Source organism: Phacochoerus africanus, chromosome X, assembly GCF_016906955.1.
Source record: "Phacochoerus africanus isolate WHEZ1 chromosome X, ROS_Pafr_v1, whole genome shotgun sequence".
In the NCBI taxonomy this organism is placed as follows: domain Eukaryota; kingdom Metazoa; phylum Chordata; class Mammalia; order Artiodactyla; family Suidae; genus Phacochoerus; species Phacochoerus africanus.
This window is the reverse complement of record NC_062560.1, coordinates 127,180,255-127,198,758: the sequence shown is the minus strand read 5'-3', so window position 1 is coordinate 127,198,758 and position 18,504 is coordinate 127,180,255. Positions and strand designations below refer to the sequence as shown.

The following is an 18,504-nucleotide window of genomic DNA, read 5'->3' as shown; positions in this document are numbered from 1 at the left end:
CCCTGGTGGCAAAGGACCCGATCACTCGAAGCCACGCAAAGAGGATGGGGAGCCTTTCTTCCCAGTCTCCAGGCCCCGAGTGCCACCCAGAAACCCTGGCATCTCACGACCCTAGCATGTCTGCTTCTCTTGGATTGGGGACCAGGGAGATGAAATTTGCTGTGTAACTTTGAGCTTGTCCCTTAGCATGTTTTTCTAGCATCTAAACCTTTCTCTCCAATACCATAATTTCCTTCTGAAATTGTCCCAAACTCTTACTCCAAACACTCCCAAAGTCCTCTCTTGTCTGGCGTGACAACCGCATGGGCCCAAAGGGCTAGAGTATCCAGGGTGCCAGGTTTAACAGGGTCCAGGAGCATAGCCCATGGCCGACTGTGAGCAGTGGGCTGCAGAGACCTAGACCCCTGTGGAAGGCTTCCAGAGAAGAGCGCTAGTGTCTTCCCAACCTGGAGGTTTGACGCACGACTCTGGGAGGGGGGCGGCAGGAGGGATGCAGGGGACATCTGGCTTAGATGTGTGTGTATATGTTTGCAGAGCGTTTTACACAAATGAGATCATGCATTTGAGGTACGTGCTATTCTGAAACTTAACTTTTTTTGAGGGAACAATGTGCCTTGGGGATCTCCGGTGTCAGAACAAATCTCCCTCACGTCATTTGAATAGAGTCCAGTGTTTTTTGCTGCGTGGCTGCACCCCTGTTTATTGACATGCTCATGGACATTTGGGGTGTCTTAGAGCCTTTCACTTTGATAAACAATGTAGCAGGGAACATTCCTGGACATGGCCCTTTGCACGCATGTGTACTTGTGCTTGTAGAGCAGAAGCCTAGGAGGGGACCCATGGAACCATGGGGTTCTGGGGTTCTAGGGTTCGTGGGCCGACAGTTTTCACCAATATGGACCAAAGTCCCCTCCGAAGAAGCTGCACCCAGTGGGACCTCAGCAAGGGGAAGAAAGTGCCGGCTTTCCGAAAGGCATCATGACAGGTGAAAGATGATATCTACTCATTGTTGCTTTAATTTATATTGCCTTAATTATGAATAAACCTGCGCATTTTTCCTGTTTATTGATCTTCTGCATTTCTTTCCTGTGAACTGTCTGCTGGAGGGCTTGAATTTTTATTAAAATAAAAGCTGTTTTATTAACAGAAAGGGGTGGGGGTGACAGCTCTCCCTCCCTTCAAGCTAAGCATCTCCAAAGAAAACATATCATCTTTTTCCCTAAAGGTGATCATGAGCGTAGAGCCTCCACTGGGGACCAAACAAACGCAATTAACTGCATCCAAGTTTGTGTTGAAATCGAGAGGGCACCCAGCCCCCTTCCCCACAGAGCAGGTGTTCAGCTCGGGCTGTTGCCTGTCTGTCCGCCTGTCTGCCCTCTTCCTGGGTCTCTCCGCCTGCCCAGCCACCTGCCCCCAGCAATGCCTTCCACCCGTTGGCCTCTTCCAGCTGTCCAGCCCGCCATGTCCTCGACTCAGATTCCTGACTGGCTTGCGGTCTGACAAGCCATGTCTGCTCCCTGCTCCCACCAGCCCTTCCAGCGGAAGTGGGAGACGGTGGGAGCCCAGGCCAGGGGTCACTACACCCAGGAGAGACTCTTACCTTGGACACTGGGGCATCTTAGGCAAATTGCTTCCCTTCCTCTGAGCCTCAGTTTTCCATCTCACCTGGAAAATGGGGCTAAAATCTCATTTCAAACTGTTGCCTGATTTCAGGGAAGCGTGCTGGGGCTACTCCACAGCAGGACTTTGACCACTCCCTTAGGTCAGGGTTCTCTGGAAGCCGCCATTCAAAGCCAATGGATGCGACACTCTGCCTCCTCCCAGCTCCGCCTAGAGCACAGTCTCAGGCAGCGACAGTCCCCGGCCTAAGTCAGCAAGTGAATGAGCCAGATTTTTGGCTGCAAACCCAGATCTTCCAGGCATCTGGGAGCTTCCTCTCCACTTGCTAATGAAACTTACGAACCTGTAAACAATTCTGCTTCCTGCTTCTGGAAGCAGCTGGTCCTGAGGTCATCCCAGAGGGGAGAGAGAAGGGGGACTCACAGAGCCTGGCAGCTGTCCCGCCATCCCTTAAAAAGACAGGCAGGACAGACAGCACCCTTCAGGGACTGTGGCCGGCCCCGGGAAGGCGGGACACTTCATGCGCAGAGAGAGAGAAATAAGTGGCAGGACCGCCTGGGGCAGCCCTCAGAACCCACCCCTCGTGGGGACAGGGCCATCAGCAGGAGGCTGCAGGGAGCTCCTCGACTTCCACTGTGGGCTCGTCTCCTTCGGTCTGACTGTCTAGAGTCAAGACGGCCCGGGTGCCAGGAGCTGGGGATAGGCACCAGGTCCCCGTCCTCACGGAGTGCATGCTCCAGAGGGCAGATAGAAAGAGACAGGCCGGAAGTGCCTGGATCTGTGGGGACCGTGGCGGGGCTTGCTTTGTGGCGACCCTGGCCTTAATCTTGCCACGGTCTGGGTGGGCTTCTGTGGCGGTGCGGTGTATGCTTCCTAGAGCTTTGCCAACCTATGGAACCAGGCCTTGTCCACGGCACCTGCAGCCTCCGCTGCACACCTCAGGGACAACTCACCACCTCCCCAGGGGACTCAGCACGGTAGAAGTCTTCTGGGCTTGGAGCGAAAATGCTGTTCACGCCCCCTGGACTCGGGTCCGGTTGGTGCGGAGTGGCTCCAGTAGAAGTGAGTTAGAGACACTGGCACAGCCCCGGCCTGGCTGACCACCTGCCAGCAGGAGCGTGCTGCTGAGCTGGATGTGCCTCTGGGTCCCTTCAGATCACCTCCTAAAGGGCCCCGCTCCGAGGGGCCAGCTGCCAGGACAAGTCAGGCGGAGCTGCAGCCACCCAGTTTAGGACAATTGCTGCTGGCTGGTGGCCTGAGGGACTGTCCTGCGTCAGGGCCAAGAGCAGGACCCAGAACCGAGAGCGATGATGGAGAGCCCGCCCTCGGCGCCTGGGTAGCCAGCGCCGTCCCTGCTGCTCTTCCTTCCTTCCGGTCTCTCTGCTGGCCCCCAGGTCCCTTCTCAGAAAAGCTGGCAGCAGATTCTGAAACCAGAGGGACCTATCGGTCATCTGTGCCTTGGGCACAGGAAACTCTGGTGGCAGGTGGAGGGGCCCCCTTTCCTGATTCCCCAGGGAAGGGATTGGACAACGTGACATCACAGAGCCCCCAGCATCTGCTTTCCATTGTCTCCACTGAAATGTGGTGCATGTGTGGGAGTTCCCGTCGTGGCGCAGCAGAAATGAATCCGTCTAGTATCCATGAGAACACAGGCTCAGTCCCTGGCCTCGTGCAGTTGGTAGGGGATCCAGTATGGCTGTGAGCTGTGGTGTAGGTCGCAGACATAGCACGGATCCCGTGTTGCTGTGGCTGTGGTGTAGGCCAGCGGCTACAGCTCTGATGCGACCTCTAGCCTGAGAACTTCCCATGCCATGAGTGAGCCCCTAAAAAGCAAGCAAACAAGCAAGAAAGAAAGAAAGAGAAAGAGAAAAAGCAATGTGATGTGTGTGTAAAATTCAGAAGAATCAGAGGCCAAAGGAACATGGCCAAGAGTGATGAAGTGGTGAGAAAGGTGCTGCAAAGGCTCAGATGGAGGTTGAGCAGCTCAAGAGCACAAGCAGCAGCAGCACCTCTGACCTGGAGGAAGTCACCGAGGAGAGGAGACCCCGAGCTAAGAAAGTCCCAGGAAGCTGGTGGGTTTTTTTTCAGTATCCCCCATTTCACAGGTAGGCCGCTGGGGCCACAAGAGCACTGCGATGGGAGCCAATTCAGTGGCAGGGCTTAGATGAGAGCCAGGGTCTTCAGACTGGCGACCCTGGGTCCTTGCTAGAAGAGGAGAAGGGCCCAGGGAGGAAATGGCTCAAGAAGGTTCCAGCAAACACTGTCTAGTGTCTTCACCCCAAAGACAGTACCAGCAGGCACGTCATAACACACATATCCACACCAGGGACTACGCAGGGTCAGAGCCCGGGCTCTGCAGTCCGGCTGCCCTCCTCTCCCCGCTGTGCAGTTTGAGTTCCAGCTCTTCACTTAGAGGCTGCGTGACCCTAGGCAGTATGCCTCGGGGATCCCACCTGAAAATGGCCTGGAAGGGGCCATGGAACGTGAAGCACTCCGCTTCTAGCAGAGTTTGAGCTGGAAGCGGGTGCCACGCAGATCTGCACACCGTCCACAGGGCTCGCCCTCTTGTTCATTACAAAGGGTGAACTGCCTGCTGCCAGCAGGGCTGGCAGCCCTCTCATTGGGGCCCCGGCTTCGGCTCTACCAGTGCCCATCCTCCTGGCCTCCCCTCGCCAGGTTCTCCCCTCGCCAGGCTGACCCTCTTCAGCATGGGGACATCGGCACAGGTTTCCTGGCGCCACGAGAGCAGCTCCCTGAGGGCACAGCCCTTGTCAGCTTGGCTCACCTCTGTCTTCCGCACTCAGCGCCCTGCCTGCCACAGCGGAAGCTCATCAGTTGTCAAAAACAAAAATGACTTGAAGGGTAAAGAACAGCAACCACGGCAACCACAGCTGTCTTCCCCTGGCGGGTCGTCTCACTCCTGCTACTACTCCTTCTCCACTCCTCCAAAGCGTTGCTCCCACCTCGGGCTCCGCCCATACATTCCCCCCCTCCGTCCAGTCGGGCTTCCTCATCCACCAGTCGCCAGGCCATGCGCCAGGCCAAGGTCAGCAAAGACCTCCCCTCCTGGCAGCTCAATCCAACGAACCCACTTGACGCCTCATCTTCCTTGACTTGCTGGAAGCATTGAGGTCATTCTCCCCCCTCTTCCGCTGGAAACACGCTCCTCCCTTTTGCTTTCCCAGACTCCCCTCCGGTGGTCCCCTCCCCTCCTCCGGCCTCTCTCTTGACCCCTGGGCCCAGACCCAGACTTCGCGAGCATCTCCGTGGTAACTCAAGTCACTGCTGTATCTCGCGCCGCAGCCTAGGCCGCCCTCCTCAGTTGCCCTCAGGGACACCCCACACCTCCCCCTCAACAGGCTCCCCAGCCCACTCTTCCTCCAGCGTGACCCTTCCCGGAGAAGGGTCCCACCCTCTGTCCGGCGGGACTCCTCCCCACCCCCTCCGGAGCCAGCCAGTCACTGTCTGATTCGACAGGAACTCCTGTGATAACTAATTTATTTTTTGGCTTTTTAGGGCCGTACCCACAGCATATGGAGGTTCCCAGGCTAGGGGTCAAAGTGGAGCTGTAGCCACCGGCCTACACCACAGCCCCAGCAACGCAGGATCCGAGCTACCTCTGCCACCTACACCACGGCTCACCTTACCCCACTGAGCGAGGCCAGGGATTGAACCCGTAACCTCATGGTTCCTAGTCAGATTCGACGGGAACTCCTGTGATAACTAATTTTCTGTGTCGGCGTGACTGGGCGACAGGATGCCCAGAGATTTGGCTGAACCTTATTTCTGGCTGTGTCTGTGATGGTGTTTCAAGGTGACAGCAACATCTGAACCCGTGAGTGAAGAAAGCAGGTGACCCGATCCGGTTAGGGCCTGAAGAGAACTCAAAGGCGGAGTTTTTTCTGTCTCTCTCGTTTTCTCGCACTCTCTCACTCCCGCTCTTGCTCTCTGCCTGATTACTTGAGCTAGAACATTCCTCCTCCCCCTGCCTTTGACATGGAACTTACAGCGCTGGCTTTCCTGGGCCTCCAGTTAGCAGAGGGCACGGCTTGGGGCTTCCGAGACCTCATAATTGCAATTGCATGAGCCGATTCCTTACAATAAATCCATCTCTTTCTCTATCTATCTCTATAGAGGCATTTATTTCTCTGTCTCTATAGCTCCTCCTGGTTCTGTGTCTCTGGAGAACCCTAATAAGACCTCTTAAATATATGATTCGTGTTGTTGATGCTGTTGAGCCTGGTCTCCATACAGCGGGCAGAGAGACTGATGGAAATATAACAGAAGCCAGACACCTTTCCAATCTCATCTTGCACCAGTCTTTCCCCTTTTGCTCTCCTGGCTTTTTCTGTTTCCTCAAAAACATGGTGGCCTCTTTATATGCCGTATACCTCCGCCTGATTTAATTGTCATCCGTGCATCTTGCCTGATGGATATCAACCTGTCCTTTAAGCTTTAGACTGGAGATGGAGTCTTCAGGAAGGCTTTCTCTGGGAACCCCCCCTTCACCCCCCGCATCCCCTGAAAGGCCCCTCACAGAAAGTTCAACACGCTCTGTTGCTATGGCTTGTCTCATGCCTCTCCCATCAAGCCACGCCTAGAGCTCCAAACAGCACCCATCCCTGTATGCCCTGTCAACCCCAGAATTCTGGGGTGCTGGGCTCAGCCAGCCCACTTCCTGTGCTCCTGTGATGAAGTGTAACCAGCCTGATATGAATGGTGCCAACCTCTACAGCTCTGTAGAGAAATCATCAAAAGCCACTGTTATTGGAACTGCCAGGCTTGGGATTCATGAAAACGACATGCTTTGTCTATAGAAAAATTCTGAGTGTGTCTGCTCTTCAGGCTTTGGAGGCTCGCATCCTTTTCCACAGAGAGGCACCCTGGGAAAAGTGCTCCGGAGCCCACGTCTCCTCTCTCAACTGCAACTGCCCTGTGGAGCCCTTCGGCAACTGTCCCAGGCCCGTCCAGCTGTCCCACGGAAGGATCTGCTCCAGGGCGTGGCTGGAGAATGGCAAGGTGCCCCTGTCTCTGCCAGCATCCCAGAGAAGCTTTTCCAGAGTGTTGTGATGTACCCGGGGTCGGGAGAAGGAGCAACGAAGGCTCCCCTGCTATGAATAGTGTTATGGGGTGAACTGTGCCCCCTTCTCAAGTTCATATGTTCACATCCTGACCTGCTGTACCTCAGAATATGATCATATGGGGAGGCGGGATAAGGGATAAATAAGGTTGAATAAGGTCAATTGGGCCTTGATCCAATCCCACTGGTATCCTTAAGATACAGACACACCCAGGGACTTCCGCATTGTGGCTCAGTGGGTTACGCACCCAACCAGGATCCATGAGGATGCGGTTTGACCCCCCGCCTCGCTCAGTGGGTTAAGGATCCGGCATTGCCGTGAGCTGTGGTGTAGGTCACAGATGTGGCTTGGATGTGGCATTGCTGTGGCTGCAGTGTAGGCTGGCAGCTGCAGCTCTGACTCGACACTTAGCCTGGGAACTTTCATATGCCGCACATGAGACCCTAAAAAAAAAAAAAAAAAAAAAAGATACAGACACACGCAGAGGGAAGAGCATGTGAGGACACAGGGAGAAGCTGGCCATGTTCATGCCATGGAGAGAGGCCTCTGAAGAAACCAACCCTACCAACGCCTTGATCTCAGACTTCCAGCCTGTAGAAGCGTGAGACAATACATTTCTGTCATTTAAGCCATCCGGTCTGGAGGACGTTGCTACGTCCCCGAGAAAAACTGCTACATGGAGCTGGGGCTATGGCTAGATACCAAAATCAGTCAACGTATTTTATTTAATGGAATGCCGACTGTGAGGCAGGCACTTCTGGGGAAGAAGTGGTGAGAAAAAAAAAGTTAGACATGGTCCCGGCCCTTATGGAATTAACACTTGGGGTGGGGGGTGGCAGTGCTGGGAGGATGAACAGTCAACAAGAAGAGAAAAGCCAAGCGACCTCCAAAGGTGATCGGCAGTGTCATAAGACTGGCCTGAGGTGTGACAATCCGGACAGACCTGTGTTCACACGATGAGGCTGGCACTTCCTCGCTGTCTGGCCTCAGATTTCACGGGTTCGTTGGGAGAGGATTGTCTCAGGTGATGCATGTACAGGGCCTAGCATACACTAAGTGCTCAATAAATGCCGGGCATGATCAGTTCCGAGCAGAGCTCGTAGCTCTTCTCCACTGTCCTTCAGTCCCTTCATTCTGTGACATCTCAAGCAGGCCGGGGGCTGGAGAGAGCCTAAGAGAGGTCCCACCTCCCAAGGCCTCATGTATCAGCTCCCTAATGGGCTAGGCTGGGACCCTAAGCCATGGCCTTGAGTGCTGGTTTCTGGCATAAAGAGCCTAAAGTCCAAAACCTATGTTCAGAACAGGACCCCATCATCTGTGCGCATCTCCAGGAGGTTGGCATCGTCAATAGGCCAGCTTGGGATAAGCATGGAAGCTAAGGCCTCTCTCTGGCTGTCATTCTTGGCATGGAGCCTCCACATTCAGTCCTCGAAGGAGGCCCCGAATTTCACTACCATTGTCTCATGGCTGCCATGACCTTTCCTATTAAAGGCTGGATTACTTTCATTACTGTGGATGGGCACAACTTTTGCCAGCAACTTCCCACGGCCACATCTCACTTTGTACCAACAGCTGGGAGCATTCGGGGCCAAGACCACGCTTCCCTGAATGGAGGCTAAGGCATCACCTACGCAGGGCCCAGAGGAATTTCTCCCTCCCACCCTCCCCCCAGCTCCCAAACCAAGCGGGACATCTTTCCTAGCAAAGGACACTTGCACGAGTAACCAGGGATCGGGTGAGGGGGTCAGCAGATCATCTTAGACACGTGGGAGAAATTTTGGACCCAGGACCTCTCCGCTTCCTGCTCCTAGACCGGTTTGAGCTGTTTCCCTATCTACAGCCTGACTTTCGGAAAAACAAGTCTGGCCCACAACCATCCATGCCCCGTGCAAGCTTGAGAGTCCGCAAGGATCCAAGATGGATGAGGACAGGACGCAAGTGAATGGCATTTGCTCTTTATTATTATTCATTATCTTCTTGTACAGAAAGAGACCAACAGCTAAAGTCAACAATGACAAAAAGAGAGCAGGAGAAAGGAAATCAGAAGAGTTTGTTGCCCCCAGGCTCCAGTGGAATCCTGACATATTACCGAATGTACAGATTTCCCAGCTGACGCGGGGCAACACATGAATACGAGTACGGTGTAAAGTGGTACCCAAATGAATCCATTTCACAGTAATCATGTCTATAAGCTCAGTTGCACATATCAGGGTTTCCACTGTCACAAATTCACGATCACAGAGTGAAAGAGCAGGTGTGTTCAGGCCTGCGAAAGCGGCATCCATAAGGGTAGACAGATGAGGAGGCAAAAGCAGCTGTGGGATTTGTCCCGATCTTGAAGGTCTGTGTTAACGCTCGGGCGGGGGGCGGGCGAAGGGCAGGCACTGAGTCCGGGGCGGGGGGGGGTGGTGCTGTGCTGTTTGGATGTCTTTGTCCGAGAAATTCTTGCTAGAGAGAGCACGCGCCTCACCGCCCACAGCCCCTGAAAGGAAAAAAGCTCACTGTGTTGGAATAGTCGGGGGCGAACGATGGGAGCGGCCAGTCTGATAGCGAAAACATCTGCTTTGCAGACTAGTTAGCAAGAGACACAGTTGTATTACTGTAAATTGCAGTTTAGTTCACAAACTATTGTATTCATAGAGCAAAGAAGGGAGGAGAATGGAAAAGCTGCCAGAGCCAACATCCCCACAGCAGAGAAGAAACTAACTACGGGTCAGCCTAACGACAACTGCTCAACCCCAAAGCTGAAGGCACGGTGAGGGGATTCTTAATGTCTTGAGCCTTTTATTTGCAAAAGGTACTCCTTTTAAACTCGGTCCCCTCTTACACATAGGACCCTGAACACTGACTAACGGGAAGAATATTTCAAAGACTTCTGCCGAGCGAGAATTGCAGATTCCACGAATGACCTGGAGTTGTGGGTTTTCTCTAAGGTCTGAATGAGTGGGCTTCCAGTTAATGGGCTTTTACTGTAGTCACAGGCAGTCTGATTACAGTACTGTTAAATTAGCTGATTATACAGATTAGCAGGAGAGTTCAGTGGGGAGCCTGTGCTTGTTTCTGAATCGCTGCAGTCCTGACACGGAGCTGTGTCACCTGTCAAGCCGAAAAGCAGCGCAGACGGCAGCTTGGCTGCCCAGCTCCCCGTCTCGGCCTTGAACATGAGGGCACACACATGACACAGAGCACACGTACACACACTCCTAGAAAGACAGAGCGTCAGTGACGAAGAGAATTTCTATCCATCAGCTCGCTCCCTGTCTCTCTCGTGGACAAAGGAACGATCTAGAGGCAGTGTTGTTTTGAGTTCTTCGGTTGTGAGCAGACCCACCCCCAGCCAGAGAAGGGCCATCTGGCTCCAACTCCTTAAGAAAAGGATGCTTTCCTGTCCTGGATCCGTCCTCTTCCGGCTACCAAAAACACCAGGTCCAACCAATCGGGCGGATCCCTATTTTCTGAAGCACCCTAAGGAATTCACACTAATGGCAGTGGGATTCGAGCGCAGAAGAGGCGGCCCCTGGTCTCCAGGTCAGATTGCGCAGCGCTGCACGTCCGTCTGGCCATCTGCACGTCCCCCACGCAGCTGTGCGGGGGCTGCACATACTGGGGGGCACCTGCGCGCCCCGCTCTTTCTCTTGTGCTTCCATTTGGAAAACCCCAGGCAATGGGGAGGAGCAGGGGAGGGATGACGAGATCGTGATGCTTGTTTGAAAGCGTCTTCAAAAGAGTTTGGTTGAGAACACGTGACCGTCACATTCCGAGGAATTTTTTTTAAAGCCTTTTCTCTTTTTTGTTTAAATGAAAAATACCTAAATAACTAGTCCTGCCATTCCCACAGTCAACAGTCACCCACCTTTCCACCAAAAAATAAAAGTAAAAAAAAATAAAATAAAAAGGCTGAGGAGTGCTCAGATTGCCTTCAGCTGCTGATGCTCAGAGAGCAGGCGTGGAGGCTGGGGGCACGACGCCAACAGGGCTTGACAGTGGGGGTCCCACAGCATGGAGTGGCTCCGTCTTCTTCCCAAATCTTTCGGGAAGGGGGTGGAAGGAAGCAACTTTGGCGGGCTCCAACAGCTAAGCTCGGCTTTCTTCACTCAGGGCCCTTCAGACCGGAACCCTCCTGGTACAAATATAGCCACACACCGGCTATTGTTTCAGATAAGCGTGTGAGAAAAGGCAACGTGCACACGTGTATACGGACACACAAACACACACACACACACACACACACACACACACACACAGTCCAAAACCAACAAAAATGTGGCCACTGCAGGTGTAGCATTGTATCAAATCAACGTCCGTACAAAGACAGAGTTGCAAAAGATATGTACAGGGCATTCATAAAAGCCAAATGTGCACCACGAGGAGTTCTGACCATTGTGAACTGTACAGTCTGTTTTCTACGAGATGCTGCAAAAGACGTCCCAGAGGCCACGGTGGCAACCCCACGTGGAAGAACGCTGCGAAGCACCTGACCCGGAGAGCTCTCACCTCCGGCTAGCTGCAAAGGGGCCAAAGGGAGCAGGCGTTCCTGGGCATCCTCCCAGGTCCCAGACAGGCACGGGCCGAGGACATGCTAGAGGCCCGCGGGCAGGAAGAGGAAGGGGGAGAGGTGGAATGCCACCTGGTCAGCACCTCTGGCATCAGGGAGCTCCGGAGGAGGGCGAGGGGGAGGGGCGGAAAGGTTCAACTGGCAGGAGACCGACTCCCGTGTAACCCACAGATTTCTAGAAGTGCGTTCCTGGCCGAGGGCCCAGGGCGGGAAGGGCCTCCAGAAGTCATCGGGGGCCTCTAGGCAGGGCTGCGTTCAAAGAACGAGGCCCGAGGCTTGCCTTGGAAAGCTGTTTAGACAGAGAGAAGCTTGTCTTCTCCGTGGGTTTTAAACCGCTGTGGTTGCCAATAGACCCTGGCTGTGCACTCTTTTTGGGCCCCACAAAAATTTGCTACATTTTGTAAAGCACCACAGAGGAAACATGGTTTGGTGCTGAGGCCAGGAGGATGAAGACGGCGGGGTGGGGAGGCAGTGTCGACAGTGTCTTTTGTGTGCTCACCTCCGCCCCACTGCTGTCCGAAGCCTCCCTGAAATGGAGAGGCGGACAGCTCCCGGGGCCACAGAAGGGGGGGAACTAAAAAGGGACCAGCACCTGGCAATGACGGAGCAAATCCCAGATGGGCCCTCAACCCCAGGTCATGGGCTGCCGCATCCCCCCCACCAAGAAACTCCTCCAAAGGGACCCTTGACGATCTTCTCCCCAGGCGGGCACCAGGTTCATCTCAACACACCTATTCACAAAAAGGCGAATAGCCTCCAAGGTCCAGGAGCCAGAGAGCCCAGCACGGAGAAGGCCAAGTGCATGGCTTTACTCATCCTACGGGCCACCCTCAGGAGGAGGACGCTTCAGCTCTCTCCCCCAGCCTGCCCTCAACCATTCAAAGACCCTGGGTGCCACAGTCTGTCCTCCTCGGCCTAAGCCTGGGCTTGAGCCAGTGGGTGGCGGCTCTGGCTCGGGGGGTACCGGTGCCCCGGGAGCCAAGGGCTGGGGGACGCCAAGGTCCACAACCTGCAGGAGGCAGCTCTGCCAGCCAGGCGCTGCCCCTCATCCTTCACACACCCCGTGCCCCTTCCGGGTGGCTCTAGACATTCCTCGGAACCTGGTCAGGAGCGTGGGGTGGGCGTTGGGGGAGGGGAGTGCCACGGATCCGTGCCACTGATTTCTCTTGAACGCGGCCCAGGGGACAGCGTTGTGTTGTATTGTGTTCAATCAGGTTGTTACTCTTTCCGGTTCTGTTCGGTCCTTGTCCTTGTCACAAGTGAGCCAGGCCCTAGAGCCCAGCAGGGCTAGTCAGGGAAAAGGGTGCTGAAGGGCTGGCTTCTCTCCCTCGTCTCTGCGGCGAGGCTTCAGACAAACGGGTCGCCAGCCACGATCAACTCAACAGGGGGATTCCTTTGGCATAAGAGAAGCCAGGCCCTGACAGGAGGACAGGAGGGCAGGGGCCTGGGGGCTTCTGGAAGAGCTATGGGCTCTCTGGCTCTCGGCTCCTCGCTCCCCCCACCCCCAGCCCGCGGTCGCGGCGCATGCGTGATCCCTACCCCCCGCCACCTGTCTCTGACAATCGACTTCCCGCAAATCCACGGGTGGGAAATTATTTGGCAACGAGGAGGCTAAGGCTGTTTTGTGGTGGCACAGTCTTTAAAAAGTTAAAAAGAAAAGAGGAGACCCCTGAACGAGGCTTTCCCGCTGGATGGGACCCGAGTCCCACTACTTGTCGGAGCCGGGGTTGGCGGCCACTATCTCTTCGTACTTGGGGGGCGGGTCGCTGTAAGAGACGCTCGCCTCCTCGCTGCTGCTCTCCTGGGGAGCAGTCACCTCCTCGTAGGACGGGGGCGGGGTGGCGCTGGACAGTCTGGAGAGGGAGAGCTCGGGGAGGTAGAGGGTGCTCTCGAGGCGGACCGTGGTCCTACCTCCGCGACTGGGCCCCAGCACCACCTGCGGGTGGCTCCCTGCCTCCCGGTGCCCGGAGGACTCGCCCTGGCTGTGCACAGTGCCCCGGTAGACCATGACCCGGGGGAGGCTGTGCCCCGCGCGACTCGCTAGGTACCGGTTCTGAGCGTACGACGGGTGATGACGGGTGGCTTTCTGCAGCTGGCACCTCCAAATGATGAACAAGGCGATGACAATCAGCAAGGCCACGCCCAGAAGGGGCACCACCACGTACATGGCGTCTGAGCTCTGCGCAGGGTCTCGGACGGAGTAGACGGCGTTCGGGTACCCCTTCCAGAACTCCATCTGCGGAAGAAGAAGGGCGGCTTAGAGGCCTGCTGTGACGTTCAGCAGGGTCTGCGGTGGCCCCCAGCCTGCCCTTCGGACGGGCCTCTGAGAGGCCGGGGGACGCCCCGGGCCGGGGGACAAAGGACACCTCTCCCAGGTCAGGAGACCCCCGAGGCGGGCCGATGGGACGCTCAGGGCAGCCTTCTGTTCTTCCAGGGCCCCCGGGGCTTCCGGGGCGTCGGCGATCCCAGGGCCTGCTGGTGTTACTGCTGAGCCTACGCCTGTCCCCAGAACCCAGCCCCCCGCCCCCCGGGCGGTACATGCCGTTTTCTCCTTGTCCTCAAACACCTCCTTGACCTCCTCGTAGCTGCAGATCTCCTCCATGCACTCCCGCTCGATGGTGCCCTGGCGCAGCTCCTCCAGGAACTCGTTAGCACGGGGGAACCGCTTCAGGACCGAATGGGCGTTCTTGGCCTCCAGAAACACTGAGGAGAGAGCCGCGCTGAGGCCGGCGCGGGAGGGGCCCAGAGGCTCCCGCCAAGTGGACTCGGTCCAGGGACGGGTGGGCGCGCACGGGTGGAGGGAAGCGAGGCAGAAGAGGCGGCAGGCAAGACGCCACCGCAGACGCGGCTGGCCCTTGGTAGAAGGGATGGAAGGGCTGGCTTTCTGTGATGCCCTGACGGGTCTGCCTGGAGTATCGTGGCCCCAACAAGACGGGGCCGTCCCTCCTGCCTCATGGCACAAGGAGAGAATCAGAGCCCTTCTCATGAGCACGTGCTCCCCTCTGGGGCTCATGCTGGCCACCCAGTGCCAAAGAGCCCAGCAGATGCTAGCAGGGAGGCGCCCCTCCACCTAAATGGCTACCTGTGCCGACACATGGCCTGGCATCAGTAGCCTTGCCCGAGACAGTCTAGTGCAAAGCCAGGCTGCACTAGATCAGGAGACTGGACGCACGAGAACCTGACAGTACCTCTAGGAAGGCGGGCGGCAGGGTCTGTACGGAGAATCTAGGCCTCTGTCGACTGGGCACAGATGACGGCAGCCAGCTTGTCACCGTCAGGGAGCCATATCTACTTGCTCCCAAGGAGATGCCAGCTCCAGCTGAGCGACTGGCCTAGGATGAGCTGCACTCCCCCGGGAGCCTGAGCTGAGAGTTTAGAGGATGAGGAAGAGGTGACGTCTCCTCCTGGTGTTTCCCGAGAGCCGGGACTTCCTAGTCCCAGGCAGGCAGGCGGGCCTTTGTCAGGAGGCAGGCTCCCTTCCCCAGGCCCCCTGGGCTGCGGGACTCGCTTCTCTCAGAACGGCCCAGGTTGGTGCGACCCCCAGCCAATCAGACAGAGATCACAGGGATGCCCCCAGGGAGACCCGCACCTTTCCCGTGAGTCCCTGGGCATGGCCCTTGACCCCTCGGCCCCGGCCCAGAAAAACTCACCTGCCATCGTGCTCCCTCAGATCCAGTGTCTCACTTGCCTGGCAAAGGAGAAAAGCAGAGTCATGATGAAATCCCGCTTCAAAACCCACAGCGCCCCCTCCTGGCCCTGACCCCTGCCCACACTGGCCTGGTCAAAGGTCAAAGCAGCACCTCGTGGGGCACCTCAGCCTCTGCGGCCACTCAGAGCTCTGCTGCTCTCCCTCTTCTCCAGGCCGAGAAGAGGCAGCAGAGGCCAAAGCAAACCTTTTAGCTATTTCCTCCAAGAACACATTCTGAGGGTCCAGACCTAAGCGTTGACCTTTTCTTTAAGGAAAGAAAAACCTCTACAAGCCGATGCTCCTCCTTTGGCACTGGCCTCAGCGAATCCCTACATTTTGCGGTGGAAAAGCCCTCCGGGAGAAGGGACACTTAGGTGACGTCAAGCAAGTCAACAGTGACAGACAAGGACCTGTTTGGGGAACCAATTTTGCTCGCAATGGCAAGTCCCAGATACCTCTAATGACAAGCACGGTCCCTGAAACCAGGTGGCACGTGTTTAAGAAGCGGGCACTGGCACAGCTTAACATGGCAGCCACAGCCGTCTCCAAAGTCATGGCCCAAGCCCAGATGATGTGCAGCAGGGGACCTAGATACGGACCGACGTGACCCAAACGGACCCACTAGCTAGACAGGAGTGTGGCCTCTAATGGGAACTACAGTCTGTAAGCTCAGGAATTACCCAGCTGACACTCCCACTCATGGCCATCTTCTGGAATACCAGCCAAGCTGTCCACATCTGGGGGCGATCACCCTGCTGCTCCCTTCCCCAAGCAGAAGCTCCGGTTTTACAACTAAACGGACGTAAGACACAGGAACGGTGTAACCCAATGTGCTACCCTTTTTGCCTAGGCTGCCAGGAAGCTCAATGGTAACACTGACCGTGAATCACAGGGGCACTAGAAACTCAGCTGTTGAGCACCTACGTGCTCCTCCCCTGTGACACGGCATTCACTTCTCTATTTACGTTTTCAGCCTTATGTATATTGAAAATCCATCGTCTAAGCCTTTTGGCAAACAGGTAGAAAACGAATCACAAGTAAAATTAAAACCAAAGGAAAAACAGCAACTCTAACGTCCACCTACGGAAATGCCCTGCTAAAAGGGGGCCTTTCTCTTCTGAATGCCACAAGAATCCCACCCAAAACTATCCACATGTGACTATGCCAACAGACGGGTGTTTATAAGAGAGGAGATGGAATATCGTCTCAAAATCTTGCTTCCATTAGGGATCTCTGCGGGTCCCCTAGGGCCACTGCCAGTCCCCTGTCTAGGGTTGTGGGTGTGGCGTGCGTGACAGGAAGGTTCTCGATTGAAGAAAAATGGAGCTGCGTGTCATGGATTGACGAGAGTGAGTGGAGGCTTTACTAATAAGTGACGTTAGAAAAATATCTATCTCATGGCAGTGTTGTGTTTTAAATTTTGATGTGGAGACATTACATAACAGCTTCCATATAGCTACGTCTTGTCCCAAACACACCCGACCGTGGTGCCCGCACACACACCCACACATGTCATAGGCCCCAGTGTGTGAGCCTGACACCCGCCTCAGTCGTTAGCTCCTTTTTAAGCCTCAGACAAGCCAGGCACCCCCAAAACAGCTCCCCGGCAGGGCCCACCCAGTAACAATTCTGTAGCCACCCTCCCTGCTGCTGCTGCTGCTGCCATGAGGCCCCCTCCCCCTCCTTCCCCAAAATTTAGCGCCTGCTTCTTCCCCTATAAATACACCATCAATAGGCCGTTACTATGGCAACAGTGAGGAAGCGCGAGGGCTCCACGACAGAGAATGCTGCTGCAGTCACGCATGTATATGTCCCTCCTGCCCCTGGTGGATACTGTAAGGCCGACTGGAGGCCAGAGGAATTTTTAACCCACTCCCCACAGGAACACAGCTGAATCCTGAAGGCCTGGAAAGGAAGGAAGGCAGGGACGGGCCACCACAAAGACCTTCCTCCACCCCACCCCAGGCTGCAGGCTCCCAGTCGCAGCACTCTGGGACAGAGCTCCCCAAGTCCCTCGCCTGGGGACTGGCGGCCATCAGGGCACCTTAGTGTCCTAAGACGTGGCCTCAAAAACGCTTCTCCAAATCCCAGCCCTTTGCATTTTCCCTCCCTCAGAACTGATCCCCAGGAAAGGCTTCTTCGGAGATCTCCAAATCTCATGACTCATCAACCCACCAGTGACACGGAACTCCCAGATTATGCTCCAACCCAAAGTCTGGGCCCTCCTCGTCCCCTTTCCACTCCTGCCAGCCCCGAACGTGCCAGTCCTCGCCCACTGTCGCCCGCCACCAGTGCCTGCCACCAGCGTCCTGCCCAGGAATTCCTGCTTCTGGCCCAGCAGCACTCTTCTCCCGGGTCTGCTGGAGAACCCCCAGCGCCTTGGCCCGGCCGGGCCTCCAGATCCTCCCCCAACAGTGCCCAGCGCCCCGCTCAGCGGCCCTGGACACGGAACCGTGCCCTCGGGGCTGGGGCGCCCAACCCCAGCGGCCTCACCGTTCTCCGGGCCCAGGAGGCGGCCGCCCTGTTTGCGCACGCAGCCCGCCACCTCGCTGCTGCGCCTCTTCCAGCAGGGCCCCTGTCCCCGCCCACCTGCTCCCCGTCGGCCAAGCCCCCCGGCCCACCCCTGCCGTCTCCTCCCTCCCTCCCTGCCCGCCCCGCTGCCCTCCCGCCGCCCCGGGCGCCCCGGGGCTCAGCCCGGCCCGGGCCGAAGTGCACCTGGAGCTCCCGCCCCTCTCAGCCGGACGCCCAGGCCCTCCCCATTACCTCGGTGCCCCCCTGCCCCTGCTCTCCTCTGGGGCTTCCGCCGCTGCCCGCCCCCCGCACCCCGCCGCGCCAGGTCTGGCCTCGCGCCCCGCGCCTGGCGCGCCACCCTCGAGCGCCACGACCACCGTGCCAGGCCGCGATCGTCGCGCCGCACCGCGCGCCGGGCCGCCGGGCCGCGGAGAGGAGGAGGAGGAGGGGTGGGGGGCGACGAGAGCCGGCCGAGGGGGTAGGGAGGGCGGGCCGGCGAGCTGGGCCGGAGGGGCGGTGGCGCGCACCGAGCACCGCGCGCCCGCGCCCCACTCCGCCGGCGCCGCCCCTGCCCCCGCCCGTGCCGCCGGGGGGCGGGGCCTGGCCGGCGGGCCCGGGGCGCGCCTGGGACCCTCGGCCCAAGGCGCGGGCCGCGGGCCGGCCCCGGGCGCGGGCCCTCGGAAGCCCCGCGCAGCAGCGGGCCCGGGCGGCCGCACCCCAAGCCGGCGCGCCAGGCGTCCCCGCGTGGCCCAACCCCCGCGACCGTCCCCTGTCCCGGCTCACCTGTCATTCCGGCCCGCCCGCCCCGAGTGCCTGCAGCGGCAAGAGGGGCGCGGGCCATCCGCCCGGGCCGGCCTCGTCAGGGCGCCAGAGGGCCTGCAGGAGCGGGGCCGGGTCGAGGCCCCGTTCCGCCAATGACTGGGTGACCTTGGCTTCGTCACTTACCTCCCCCCTTCCCTGCCCCCGGGGCGGCAGGCTCCTCTCCTGTCCAATCTGGGAAATGGGGAGAAGCCTGCCGCCCTCGCGGGGATGCAGCGAAATCAAGGAAG

General features: G+C 57.3%; 1 protein-coding gene across 2 annotated transcripts; it reads right to left on the bottom strand.

Moving 5' to 3' along the window:
- Positions 1-8,650: 8,650 nt before the first annotated feature.
- On the bottom strand, positions 8,651-17,500 carry PRRG3 (proline rich and Gla domain 3). 2 transcript variants are annotated; one of them, XM_047765452.1, is made up of 5 exons: positions 17,438-17,500; positions 14,907-14,944; positions 14,445-14,621; positions 13,799-13,959; positions 8,651-13,492 (listed from the first exon to the last, which is right to left on the bottom strand). In XM_047765452.1, exons 4-5 carry the CDS (start codon positions 13,856-13,858, stop codon positions 12,965-12,967), a joined length of 588 nt encoding a protein of 195 aa, XP_047621408.1. In that variant the 5' UTR covers positions 13,859-13,959; positions 14,445-14,621; positions 14,907-14,944; positions 17,438-17,500; the 3' UTR covers positions 8,651-12,964. The 2 variants fall into 2 exon arrangements, with proteins under 2 accessions (XP_047621408.1, XP_047621407.1); XM_047765451.1 differs by lacking the exon at positions 14,445-14,621.
- Between the last annotated feature and the right edge of the window lie 1,004 nt (positions 17,501-18,504).